Raw genomic sequence first — 12731 nt, 5'->3', positions numbered from 1 at the left:
TCAGATTCGAATATTAATGGTCAATTAATATTTGTTCGAATGTCTCGAATTTTCTTAACATTCGACTTATATTCGAATATCGAATATCGAAGTCAAAGGCTTACTGTCCATGTAGTATATGTCAGTGGACTTATGTATCCACCTTATTATCCACAGTTACAAGGGCGGCGCCATTCCTGTTCTGACAGCAGTTATCAGTACTAAATGATTCAGAAGGGCTATGGGCAGCCTAAAAGGAACTAGCAGACCAGAAATGCTGTGGGAGCACGAAATATGTTAAAGTCGGCGGGGTAATATAAATTTGATTGTGCGGCCGTGTATTGATGTTCAAATAGCTGGTCAGACCCAAAACCTTTGAGGCCTTGATTCCTTTTTTTTTTTTTTTTAATTTCATATTCATATTATTTTCCTAGAGTCCTTCTTGCCTCCAGTCATCTACTGGGGCCTATAATCCAAGAATTTGGCTAGTAATCCAGGTTAAATTAACCTTGATGTAGGGGTAAATCATCTAACAGAAGAGCCTGGAAGCCTTACTTTCTGAACTAAAATAACACCTGTGGGCTATCTTAGCAGGTTTACCACTTCCTCTAGGTTAACTAAGCCAGGTTCATTACTTAACCACGTTCTTGAAATAAGCTTACCCCCTCTGGCCAGTTCATAGGTTTTTTTGTTTTTTTTTGTAAAGTCGATTGCCACCGTGCCTGTCCCACACGGCTCACTAACCTCCTGTCATTGTTTTGTCTGTCAGGAGTGGAACCAGCACACCAATGGCTTACGGCACTCGGAGAACTGCAGACTCCTCCTGCAGATGTAAGCACTCCTCAGTCCTCTCTCATGAAATGCTGAAAATGTGTTTCTTTGAAAAGCCGTTTTTTTGTTGTCGTCTTTGTTATAAATGTACGTGTAACTGCAGCTAACTGACTACTGACTAATCTTTGCAGGTATCCGGAATGGGATCCTCATATGCCCTCCAACAGAGGGTATGTACTCCTAAGCTTCCTATTCATCAGTGATTAATTATTATAGTTGGAATAGATCATATATATCTATCTATGTAGCTGGTTTGGTAGTTTGTAGTAAGTGTCACTTATAGATACTATATACCGCGACTCAATTGGTCCATTTCCTATTGTGATGTGTTCTGTGGAATGTGAACAATTTTTTTGACATGACTAGTTGCACTACCACCTCGACCAAGCGTTATTTTTCTTGTATACAAATATGATATTGTGAATGATCCCTGACATGGTTTATGTATGCTAATAACGCACTTTAATGCTGAAAATGTCCACTTGTGATTTGCAGCGCTGGTCTGCATTCGATGGACCCGTCCGGCCGCTCCGATGGTCTACTGGGAGCGGCACCACAAGGAGGGGGAATGGGCTCCAACTGGGGTGAGTGTGTGTGTGCGTGCGATGGATATTTTTTGAGTTCTACTCTCTTAGTCCGTTTCTTCACTGTATTAGGGCGAGATTCCTGCAAATGCAGTTCTTGGGTTCTACCTTGCCACTTGAAAGGCACGCTAAGTTTTTTTTATTGAAGTTAGTCTGTGAGTGACAGTGAGTGTGTGTGTGTCGGCAAACTATACGGAATGTCAAGGGATCATCAGTTGACATCTTCACTGATAAAACTATGTTCCAGGTTCTGACACAGGAGGTTATGGAGGCTATTCCAACAAACAACAGGCACTTGCTCCACATGGAAAGGTAGGTCATCGTGAGGGATCATTTACATGCAAAAATAAGAAACCAAAGACGGCTCATAGATGGTACATGTGTTTCTCTGTTCTTTTCTGTGTAAATGCATATATGAACTGAAATAACTGTAACAAGGCGAGGGAATGATTTCTCAGTTCCTGAAACCAGACAGCTCATAGATAGTACATGTGTACATGTTTGTCTCTGTTTTTTCTGTGTAAATGAATATATGAACTGAAATAACTGTAAGGCGGCTAGGTAATGCTTTCTCAGTTCCTCAGGATTAAATAAAGCATATTATTTTACTGATATTTCTGTAAATATTAGTGCCATCATGTGACTGTTTTTTCTTCTGTTCTTTCCTCGTCCTCCTATAGGTCCGAAGAGGGCGCGTGATTGTGGTAAAATATGACAGAAAGCCACAGCCCACAAACAGCCTGTTCGCCCTGGCAAAGCCCTTTGGTACAGTCCGGGAGAATCTTGTGCTCAAAAAGAAGGTACATTCTTTCTTTCTTTTTCTTTTTTTTTGTTGGGGTGTCATCTTAATTGTTACAGGATGGTGTGAGAGGAGACAGGAAATGACCAGGAGAGAGACAGAAAGTAGGTTTGGGACCCTTGTCGGATGCTAAGTTTTGATAGAAAGTAGAGATGCTCCGATCACCATTTTTTGGCCCGATCACCGATACGGATCACCAAAAATCTTTATCTGCCGATCACTGATCATTGCCGATGACAGAAATTTCCTTTTTTTAATAGCCAATTAATTATCCTTATTGAATACCATTTCTGCCCATAAACCAATCAATCTATTTGCACATGTCGCTGTCAAGTAGGCCTATAGGCTATTATTATTATTATTATTAATAATAATAATAATAATAATAATAATAAAAATAACATTAATATTATTATTATTATTATTATTATTATTATTATTATTATTATTATCTTTCAGACTAGTGTTGGTAATATAGCCTAAGTCTACAGTATTAATCAATTTATAAGTCATTGCATGTAATTACTGAACTATATAAGATTTGAATTGAAACTGAAACATTACATCAAATAGTATTCTACATACGAGAAAAAAACCTTGTCGCTTTAAATGAGCAGCCTCGTGAGGAGAGCCCCTCCCCTCTCTGTCACCGTCCACAGCTGCAGTGCTCAGCTACCGCTCTGAGTCTCTCTCTCAAGCTTTAACCTCATCTGTCATCTGTTTCAGCGACTATCACATTAATCGACTGACTGTCAATTACAACTTTGGAAACAATGACGTTGACATGTTTGTGTTTACAACGTGAAGTTGTCGCGTGCTGACCGAGGCAACTACACAGGTTATAACGTAAAATGGATAACTGGCGAGGAGTAGTCAATCGCAAATTACATTGAAACTGAAACACTTGATAAGGAGGTTCTACATACACAAAACAAGAAAAACTTATCTTGAAAGAACATGCAACACGCACAACACAGCGTGTCTGTGAGGAAAGCCCCTCTTTCTCTGTAACACTGTCATAGATTGTAGAATTCCCTGCACACAGACTCATTGAGTTTCACCGTCCACTCTCCCTCTCCCCCTCTTGATGTTGCAGCGAACTGGCTGTCAACTTTAAAAACAATAGGGCCTACCGTTGATATGTTTAGTTGTTGCGTGCTGACTGGCAACTTCCATACAGACTGTAGCCTAACTCAAAATGGCGAACATGGCAAATTACAAGCGTCAGATTAAACGGCGCATGGATTAAATCAGATCATTGTTGATGCAGATATGATTATGAATGGTGAAAATGAAGGGGGGAGTGCCGAAAAGTTATAGACAAGCAAAGATGCCTTATTTTGGTGCAGTTGCAGCTGTGTAGAGCCAGCGCCTACAAGCAGCACCAGGTGTAGGCTAAAGGCAAAATGGTTGCGTGGGGAATTTAATATCTCTCGATCGTTTTTTTGATCGGCATGTTTTTCCGATCACCGATCAGGCTATTTTTGGCCATTATCGGCCGATCATGATCGGCAGCCGAGCAATCGGAGCACCTCTAATAGAAAGATTTAGACCTGCAAGTCTCTTGTACAAGGTTTGCAACTCACTTGAGTTAGAAGGGGCTGGGTTAGTTTCTAGCCTATCCACATATTTGGGAGTATGCAGAAAAGGAAAACAAAAACACAGCAGATTGCTATTCATACTGGGTTCTTTCTAATATCCTAACTCCCGTCCTCCCTTCCTCCCTTGCTGCCGTGGTGACAGCACTGATGACAAAAATGTATTTATCTCCCAAAAGAGAAAATGTAATGTCATTTTCTCATTTGCAATTGGGATGGTGAATGGAGAATAAGCTAGCCCCAAAAGCTGTCGTGGCTAGGCTGACAGCCGGGAAACTTAAAGGGGACACTGTGCAGGAAATGGTCAAAAAAGGTACTGCAACTATGCTGCTCATTGAAACTGGGATGCCTATTGCCAAATTTGATCTTTTCATGAAAGTTTACTAAGTAATAAACTAATATTTTCTAGCATGGCCCAAGTACAGTCATTTTTGAAGCTAAAATGGCTATTTCTGGAAATTCAAAATGGCGGACCATGGAGAAGATCCCCCTTTTCATGTAAGAAAAATGAAAAAAATAAGACTTTTTTTTTTTCAGTCATAATGAATACTTACAATGTTATGGTGGTGGTAAGTATTCATGAAAAAGGTAACATTAGTGTAAGGGTAGCATGAATTCTGGAAATAAACAACTAAAAATCTCACACAGTGTCCCTTTAATTGTTTTCTCCACGAAGGCGGGATGTTAACTAAACACGAGGCCACAAGCACAGGTCGGGGATGGGAGTCCGCAAGCTAGGAAGAATAGCAAGTGTGAATAGCAATGTTCTGTTTTCTGTTTATTGTTGTTTTATCTGCTTGTTTGTTTCTCATGTCTGGTACCAGCGATTGTGCTGCAAATACAATTGCCCCATGGGAACAGTAAAGTTCTAACTAAAGGTCTATATCTACCATATGCACCAGGCGTTTCTTGAGCTGGCGACCCACGAGGAGGCTAAGGCCATGGCTGATTTCTACCAGAGGAAGCCCGCCATGGTGAACGGGAAGGAAGTCCAGCTCTATCTATCCAGAGAAATCGCCGTCATCGATGTAAGTTCTTCCACTTCTTATTCCTCCTCTACTTTCTCTTCTTCTTCTTCCTCACCTTCCCTCTTCTCCTCCTCCTCTGGTTTTGATGTTTATTATCCTGGGGGTGTGGCTTATATTGGAAAGGTACTGTAAGTCTTTTTATTAATTTTATTTTTTATATTTTTGTCTGTCTTGTGCTACAGAAAACTCTGCAGTCGGACCCGCTGGAGCAGAAGGGGGACCGGCGGAGTCAGGTGGTGTTCTTCTCCAACCTCCGCAGAGACATGAACAAGTCACAGCTGTTGTCCGTTTGCCAGCAGTTTGGCACCGTGGAGAAGCACCTGTTCTTGGCCGGCGAGGTACAGTAACGCCACGCTGCCACACTTGGTGGGGCACACATGATGACAGTCATGACAAAGTAGCATTGTGTAGCAAAGTAACACCTGTTTTTGAACAGAGAGGTACAGTAGACTGCCATCGGAGTGCACGTGACGCCAGGGGCGGTCCTAGCGCAGACCGACCAATTGCCTGGGTTGGCACCACCGCTAATACCCTGGCAATTAGCACTATTGACATGTTATTATTAGGGCTGGGCAACGTTAACGCGTTAACGGTGCGTTAACTATTGAGGTCAATATCGCCCGACAATTTTGTTAACGTTATAACGCAGCAGGGTTTTTTTCGTGTTTTTTTTTTTTTTGCCTTTTATGACCGTCGTTCGTGGCTTTTATTTTGAAAGCGTCAGCACGCTTGTTGCTGCTTCCAGTGACTGCTGACAGAGAAGAAGAATGTCTAGAAAAGTAGTCAAAACAAAACAAACAAACAAAACAAAATAGCTTACAGAAGGACGTCAACTTCTGAATGAACATGTTCGGTACACAGTTCTGGTCCTCCTTGCACAACTCTCGAGCAGCATGTGGCTCGCCTTTGCAGCTCGCAAGGTTAGTCTATTCAATAGACTCTATTGTACGGTCGGTCAGCATGAAAAGGGTAGCCTACTGTTGTGCTGGCTGTCTATCAGCTGTCAATAACGCCACGCGGACTTACTAAAGCCCTGATCAAAAAGCGAACCGCGAGATATTACATTCCTCACGCAACGTTTTGGTATATATGGCGCTGCGCGTGCATAGTAGGCTGCATCAACATGGTAGGCTATGATTTCGCGACATCGGCAACTTCGTCAGCATTTAAGATAGTGTTAGTCATGTCAACGTTATTGTTTTGAAAGATGTAATTGCTGTCAATGCCAACAGACAGTCAATTAGTTTCTAGTCGCTGAGACACCTTAAAAATAGCGACAGATAAGAGAGAAGGTGGGAGTCTTTGACAGTGAGAGAAGGCGGGACATATCTCACAGACGCACGCCTATGGCAAGCCGTTTTAACATATAGTTTTTTTAAGTGACAAGTTTTTTTTCTTTTTTTTCTTGTAGGCCCATGTAGACCATCCTCATTTGAATTTATAATTTCTAATATGTCAGTTTCAGTAGCATACAATCTTAAATAGCCCTAGTGTAAACTTGTATGCAATAATGTGTTTCATTAGTAGGCCTACATTGGATAGGCATATAGCCTACTACATTTAGACTGATAGGTTGGCATATAGCCTACATTTCCATTGTGGAATATTATATTAGACCTACATAGGTTATCTACACAGTACATATGCAAATTATTATTAATTATTTTATTTTATTAATTTAAAAAATATTTTTATTTTATTTATTATTTATTTTATTTATTATTTATTATTATTATTTTTGGGTTTCGCGCGCTATGCGATTAATCGCGATTAATCACAGAAAGTCATTGAGTTAATGCGATTAAAGATTTTCATGTTTGCCCACCCCTAGTTATTTTACATTACTACACTATTGCTATAATAGCATATGAGTGTTTTTGTATTGGCAGTTAAACACGATTTTTCACAGATTTTGCAGGATTTTTTTTTCAACGGTGGGGGTAGAGCAGTGGTGGAGTTTCGTATTTAGAATTGATAGATTACGTATTTATATTTGCCCATGTGTTCTCACTCTCCACTGTCTCCTTTTGCCGTATTCAGATTAGAGACTCCTAACATTTTTATTTTGGTTAGGGTGCGCACATCCAAAGCCACTTGTTGCAGGTGCCAGACAAAAGTGTCAATTTAATGCTGTGCGATTCCCTCGTACAGTTTGAGCTGGAGCTGATTACCCACAAAAATATTGCCGTGTATGCCCGCCTAAAGAAGGTAGCTCTGCACACTGCGAAAAATTGAACTTTATTAAATTAAAACGACAACGTGTCCATCACCCTGGATCTTTATCAGGCACACATTGCTGTTTTAATTTCATTAAGTTTTTTTTTTTTTTATTTCATTAAGTTTTATATTTCACTGTCTGCAGACCTACCACCTTCAACTGACTCCTAACATGTTGCCAACATTTAGCATTCTAACACCTTTTTCCTCTTTCTTTATTGCTCCACAGGCCTTTGTTCAGATGAAGACTCCCAACGATGCGGAGATGCTAGTGAAATACTACACCCTGAACCCTCTCAGCATCAAGGGCAAAAACATCCGCTTGAACATCTGCACCAAATACAAGACTCTCACGTAAGCTAGCAGGACCTGAAACAGTGGTCCTCAACCTTTTTTATTTTATTTTTTTATTTTTATTTTTTATCATTAGCCTCTGACCTCATCATTAGCACAACATCTCTCTTGTCCCATATTAATCTAATAACAGCCTGGTGAATGATGAAACCTGTACACTGTAACCAGAGCCCTAAATTAACTTTTTTCATCCCCTGCCAAAATGACTTGTAGATGTTAATCTCACTGGCCAAACACACTCTCTAATGGGTCAAAGTGGCTAGGAAGTTACTGTTTTCTACCAGCCAAACTGAAATTTCACCAGCATTCGACCTGTTGCCTGGTGTTTATTTAGAGGCCTGATTGTAACCAATAAAGCCCTGTAAATGACTGTCAGTCGCTTTGGATAAAAACATCAGCGAAGTGTAATGTAAAATGTCATGTAAACTAGTAGCCGTTATTATTTTTTTTACATGCGTTCTGTTTGTTTGTTCTACCAGGGTACACCAGGGCCGGGCTGGCCAGGGCAAGCAGGACGGAAAGGGCAACAACTCGGGCTCTAAGGCCTCCTCCACCAAAGGCCAGAGGTCCTCCTCCTCCAGGGCCAAAGACGCCTCCTCCGACAAGGCAGACACGTCCCAAGACAAGAACAAGGAGATGGAGGAGGACGAGGAGGAGGGAGCCCAGGGCGAGGAGGGCTCAGGAGATGAGGTGGCCGGGGTGATGGAGGGAGACGAGCAGGAGGAGGAGGAAGGAGGAGACGAGGAGCAGGGTGATGATGATGAGGAGGACATGGAGCAGGATGGGGCTGAGGAGTCGGCAGAGCAGCAGGAGGCCAACAAGGCAGATCCGGAGGAAAACGCTGAGGTGGGGGGAGACGCCAACACCTGCTCTGCAGAGGTCCAGGGCGATGGAGATGAAAAGGGGCAGGTTAGTTAATTCATTAATTACTAGCTAATTACCAGAGCCATCTAATAACAGAGTTACGTCACTCCCATAGACCTTAATGGACCAATCTTTCCACAGCAATGGCGGCTCTCATGGAGCCTCACGGAGCGTTAACATGGAAATCCCCATTGACTTTAGTTCTATTAGAAGTAGTTACTTAGTTCTAGGAGGTGGTCGTAGAACACAGAAAATGTGGTAAAGGTAATGTAATTGGTTTGTACTTTATCTTTGTTTGGTATGTGATGGTTCTGTGTTAGTTTCCAACGAACAGAAGTTTACTGTTAAGAAACATTTTAATCTACGCGAATCTCATCACCAACCGACTTCCTGGTCCCCGGTTTGCGCAACTCTTATTAGACGGCTCTGCTAATTACTACTTAGTTACTTAATGAATTACCATAAGTTAGTTAAGTTCATTGAATGCCTCCTTTGCGGAGGTCCAGGGCGATTGAGATGCCCATGACATGGGGAGACTAGTTAGTTGGTTAACTACTAGTTAATTAGTAATTATTCATTAAATTACCATTAGTTAGTTAAGTTTGTTTTTTTTGTTAGCAATCCAGGCACACAAGGATAGGCAGGCAACACATGTTGTTGTCTGCCTATAACGTGACCAAGAAAGTATTCCTGGAATATCGACAACCCTCAAGTGGTAAAGCTGCTCCCTAATCATTAGGCCACGGTTGCCCTCCTTGTAAATCGCTTTGGAAAAAAACATCTGCTAAATGTTATGGAATGTAAGGGCTCTTAACGTTTTCATCACTAGCCAAAATGGCTACTACCATCACACTTATGGGTCACTCACTTGTGTGTCAAAGTGGCTACTAAAGTATTCTTTTCTACAGGCCAAACTGAATTTTCAGCTGCATTTGGCCGGTTGGCAGGTGTTAATTCAGAACCCTGAATGTGATGTAATTCCTCAGGAGCAGAGTCAAGAAGAGGAAAAGGGTGACGGTGAGGAGGATCAGAAGGAGAAGGAGGCTGCTTCTTCTCAGGATGAGGCTGCCATGGAGGAGACTGCTGGTGCTGATCAGGAGGCGTCCACAGAGGCAGCCAAAGACCCAGAGGCAGAGGAGGGGCCCCAGGATGACAGTCTGGCTGACGATCCTTCTGAAGATCAGGCAAGTGTTTACACATGAACGTATCGCATACTTGCTGCATATGAAGAATTATGTCGCAAAGTGGTGCATCCACCATTTTTGATTTTTGCATTTTATTGTTGGAAATGACTGTTCAGACGTCCTATCTAGAATGTGTGAATTCTTGCCATTCAAATATGATGAGAACATACTTTTTGAACCAATATGAAATGCATTTCGCAATGCATTGCAGTGGAATGTTCGGTGGTGTGATGGTGTTGTACTGTTGCAGTGTGGTGAACCTGATTTCCCTGAGAACATGGACGACTTTGTTACTCTGGACGAGCTGGCTGAGGAGGAGGATGGCGACAGGCACGACTCCAAGTCGAGGGGGAGGGACTCGTCAGGTGAGGGACCATCTGGTATATTCTTAATTTGTTGTTAATCAACTTTTTTTTTCTAGGTGGGCATTACAAGAACATGGTAAAGTGATAAACCTAAGTTAACCTATGTGAAATGGTAAGCCTGCTAATTTAGTTGTCACAGTTGTCATTTAGTTTAGATAATGAGCACTCCAGGCTCTTGATACTTGAAATTTTACCTGAAGGTTAACTGAACCTGGTTTACTCCTGAGACGGGTTCTTGGGATACTCTCCAGATTCAGATGGTCCAAATTCTAAAAACAAACACTCATACCTATGACTTTTAAATAAATAAACAAATAAATAAAACATCACAACACCCCACTGGGATTGTCAGTCATCGTTCGATGGCTAATGTCTTTTTTCCTCTTTTCTTTAACAGGAAGCTCAAGGAAAAGTGGGGTATGTAACACTTTAAACACTTCCTAACGGGGCGAATACACCGGCCGCGTCGAGATTCAAGCGACAGTCGCTGCTGTGTAGCGAGAGCGATACAAGCGATTGAAGCAACTAGAGTATGTCCGTTAAAAGCAGAATGCAAGTATTCCAACATTCCCATTGGCTGTCGCTGAACCGCGTCATAGCTAATTTGCATAAAATTCCCAGGAGTTCAACTACAAACTGTCGCTCTCGACGTGCAATCGCCTCTAGTTGCCCGAATCATTCTTTGTCGCGCGACTCAATACAAAGTCAATTACTTCCGTTGCTTGCCTCGCTCAGGTCGCGGCAGGTGTATTCGTGCGGTTACTATTTCAGTAGAAATTCTCTCTTATTCAGTGCATTACATCCCCTTTCCTTTGTTTATAGCTTTACTTTTTTGCTTCAATTAATATGACTGCATTATCTGGTAGGGACTTCGTGTGGTCAATGTGGTGGGATTCAGAAGAGGCATCAACTACCTGGATGAGATCCTGTCCTTGGCCAAGCCATTTGGGAAGGTGGTTCGACACCTGGTTCTGAACGTGCGGCCTGAGGTAAGCTCAATGACATTTGGAATCCAAAATTTTTTATTAGTTATGTTGAACTTGTTAGTTAACTTACCATCATGTGGAATAACATTAATGTACTACTTGTGCTGTGCCTTGGGGATTGCATTAAGTAGGGTAATTGCATAATATAACTTGTTGATGCATGCAAAAACACTTGAAAATAAAAAATAAAATTAAGTCTCTCTCTCGCGCTCTCTCTCTCTCTCTCTCTCTCTCTCTCTCTCTCTCTCTCTCTCTCTCTCTCTCTCTCTCTCTCTCTCCCTACCTCTCCCTCTACCAAAATGGTAGGCTTTCCTCGAGCTTTCAACTGAACAGGAAGCAAGGTCAATGGTCAGCTTCTACAACAGCAACGTCACTCCATCAGTGTGTGGGAAAGCAGTGAAGATTTATCACTCGCAGACATACGCGACTATTCAGGTAAGACTTTTGGCTCCAACCAATGGGACCACGTTTCTCGAAAGCATCGTTGCTAACCAGTTAGCAACTTAGTCAGTCGCCAATGGGAAACTGTGTTGCAAACCAGTCAGTTGGCAACATAACGTAGTTGCGTAGTTAGCAACTATAGCTTCGAGAAACGTTCCAGACTCAGCACTGCTAGCTGGCATCCTTTACACATTTAAAGTAGTTGTCCAAGAAGTTAAGTGTAAAATTCTCTCTCCGTCACAGAGTGGCAAAGTCATCTACGTCGGGCAGATTCCTTACTTCAAGACGTCTGATGCTACCCTGCTGAAAATTGCAGAGCCATTTGGAAAGATCCGACGCTACTACATGAACCGATCTCGGAATGAGGTAAATGTTGTCAGGCTGCCAGAAATCTCTTTTGATTTCTTTCTTTCCAGTGAAAAGGGATAGAAGTGGGGGTTGCTGTGGCGCAACGTGCTGAGCCCCCCACATTTGGGCTTGCATGTTCAATGGGACGCAGGTTCAAATCCGGCCTCGGTCGTTTTCCAACCCTGCCCCGTCTATCTCTCTCCAATCTCTCGCCTATCTCTCACCTCCTGTCGCTCTTCACTGTCTCGGTCAGAAACATAGGTTCAAAACCCCAATAAAAATGTCTTTTAAAAAAGAAAAGAGATGGAAGTTGTGTTAAGTGACTGTGTTTTTGTTTGTTGTTGGTGCCGGTTTTTTTTAGTGTTTCATTGAAATGGAAAACGGGGAAGATGCAGAGAGCATGGCAGACGCCTACAAGACGAATCCTCCTAAATTCCAAGGAAAACGTCTCACGGTGTACATGAGCAGGAAATACAAACAGCTCAAACATGGGTGAGTTTTGTCAAATTATTGATCCAACTCAATGTCTAACCTCCCATCCTCTCCTTTTGCTTGTGGACTCTCGCCTCTGTGGAGAAAACAATATAACATTTTCCCAATATAACCTTTTCCTCAACTTTCCCTGCTGTCAACATAGGCAAAAAAACTTTTGAAGGACTTTTCAACATTCAACATCCCGATTGCAAGAGAATCACCAGGCAACAAGTCAAAAGAGGGGAAAGGAGGTTAAATTCCCAAAGTGTTGTTGTTGAACAGTGCTTCCTCACAAGATGAGGCTGAGGTGCTTTGTTATGTATGGAATAATGGCCGACGAGGTGTCCCGATATCAAAGGAAATAATGGACGAGGCACAGCGTTCTAATAGCCCGACGACGCAGCCGAAGGGCTGTTCGCTTCGCCAAGTCCATTTTCCCTTGATATCGGGACACCTCGAAGGCCGTTATTCCGCTTTTCACCCGGTTACCAGCATTCAAGTATTAATTTATTAATATGGTGATCTAAGGCAGTGTTTCCCAACCAGGGATACGTGTACCACTAGGGGTACGCGAGCACACCTCAGGGGGTACGCGGAAAATAATCATATAAATAATAATAACAAATATGTTGAGTGTAGTCACATTGGGATAGAGGAGAAGAGCATGAATGAGGGTGAG

At 42.2% G+C, this 12731-nt stretch overlaps 1 protein-coding gene across 1 annotated transcript in view; it reads left to right on the top strand.

Annotated features, from left to right (window-relative positions):
- The window catches only part of matr3l1.2 (matrin 3-like 1.2), a 28758-nt gene that overhangs the window by 5545 nt on the left and 10482 nt on the right, over positions 1–12731 (top strand). The window contains exons 3-18 of the mRNA XM_063190264.1: positions 749–810; positions 942–980; positions 1306–1394; positions 1642–1706; positions 2075–2194; positions 4694–4819; positions 5002–5157; positions 7266–7390; positions 7870–8299; positions 9241–9438; positions 9689–9803; positions 10201–10220; positions 10670–10792; positions 11096–11224; positions 11474–11596; positions 11940–12070. Coding sequence (XP_063046334.1) covers positions 749–810; positions 942–980; positions 1306–1394; positions 1642–1706; positions 2075–2194; positions 4694–4819; positions 5002–5157; positions 7266–7390; positions 7870–8299; positions 9241–9438; positions 9689–9803; positions 10201–10220; positions 10670–10792; positions 11096–11224; positions 11474–11596; positions 11940–12070 — 2051 coding nt within the window. The remainder of the gene's footprint in view (positions 1–748; positions 811–941; positions 981–1305; positions 1395–1641; positions 1707–2074; positions 2195–4693; positions 4820–5001; positions 5158–7265; positions 7391–7869; positions 8300–9240; positions 9439–9688; positions 9804–10200; positions 10221–10669; positions 10793–11095; positions 11225–11473; positions 11597–11939; positions 12071–12731) is intronic.

This window comes from Engraulis encrasicolus, chromosome 23 (genome assembly GCF_034702125.1).
Source record: "Engraulis encrasicolus isolate BLACKSEA-1 chromosome 23, IST_EnEncr_1.0, whole genome shotgun sequence".
In the NCBI taxonomy this organism is placed as follows: domain Eukaryota; kingdom Metazoa; phylum Chordata; class Actinopteri; order Clupeiformes; family Engraulidae; genus Engraulis; species Engraulis encrasicolus.
Note: the sequence above shows the minus strand (reverse complement) of the source record. Positions and strands in the feature narration are given on the sequence as shown.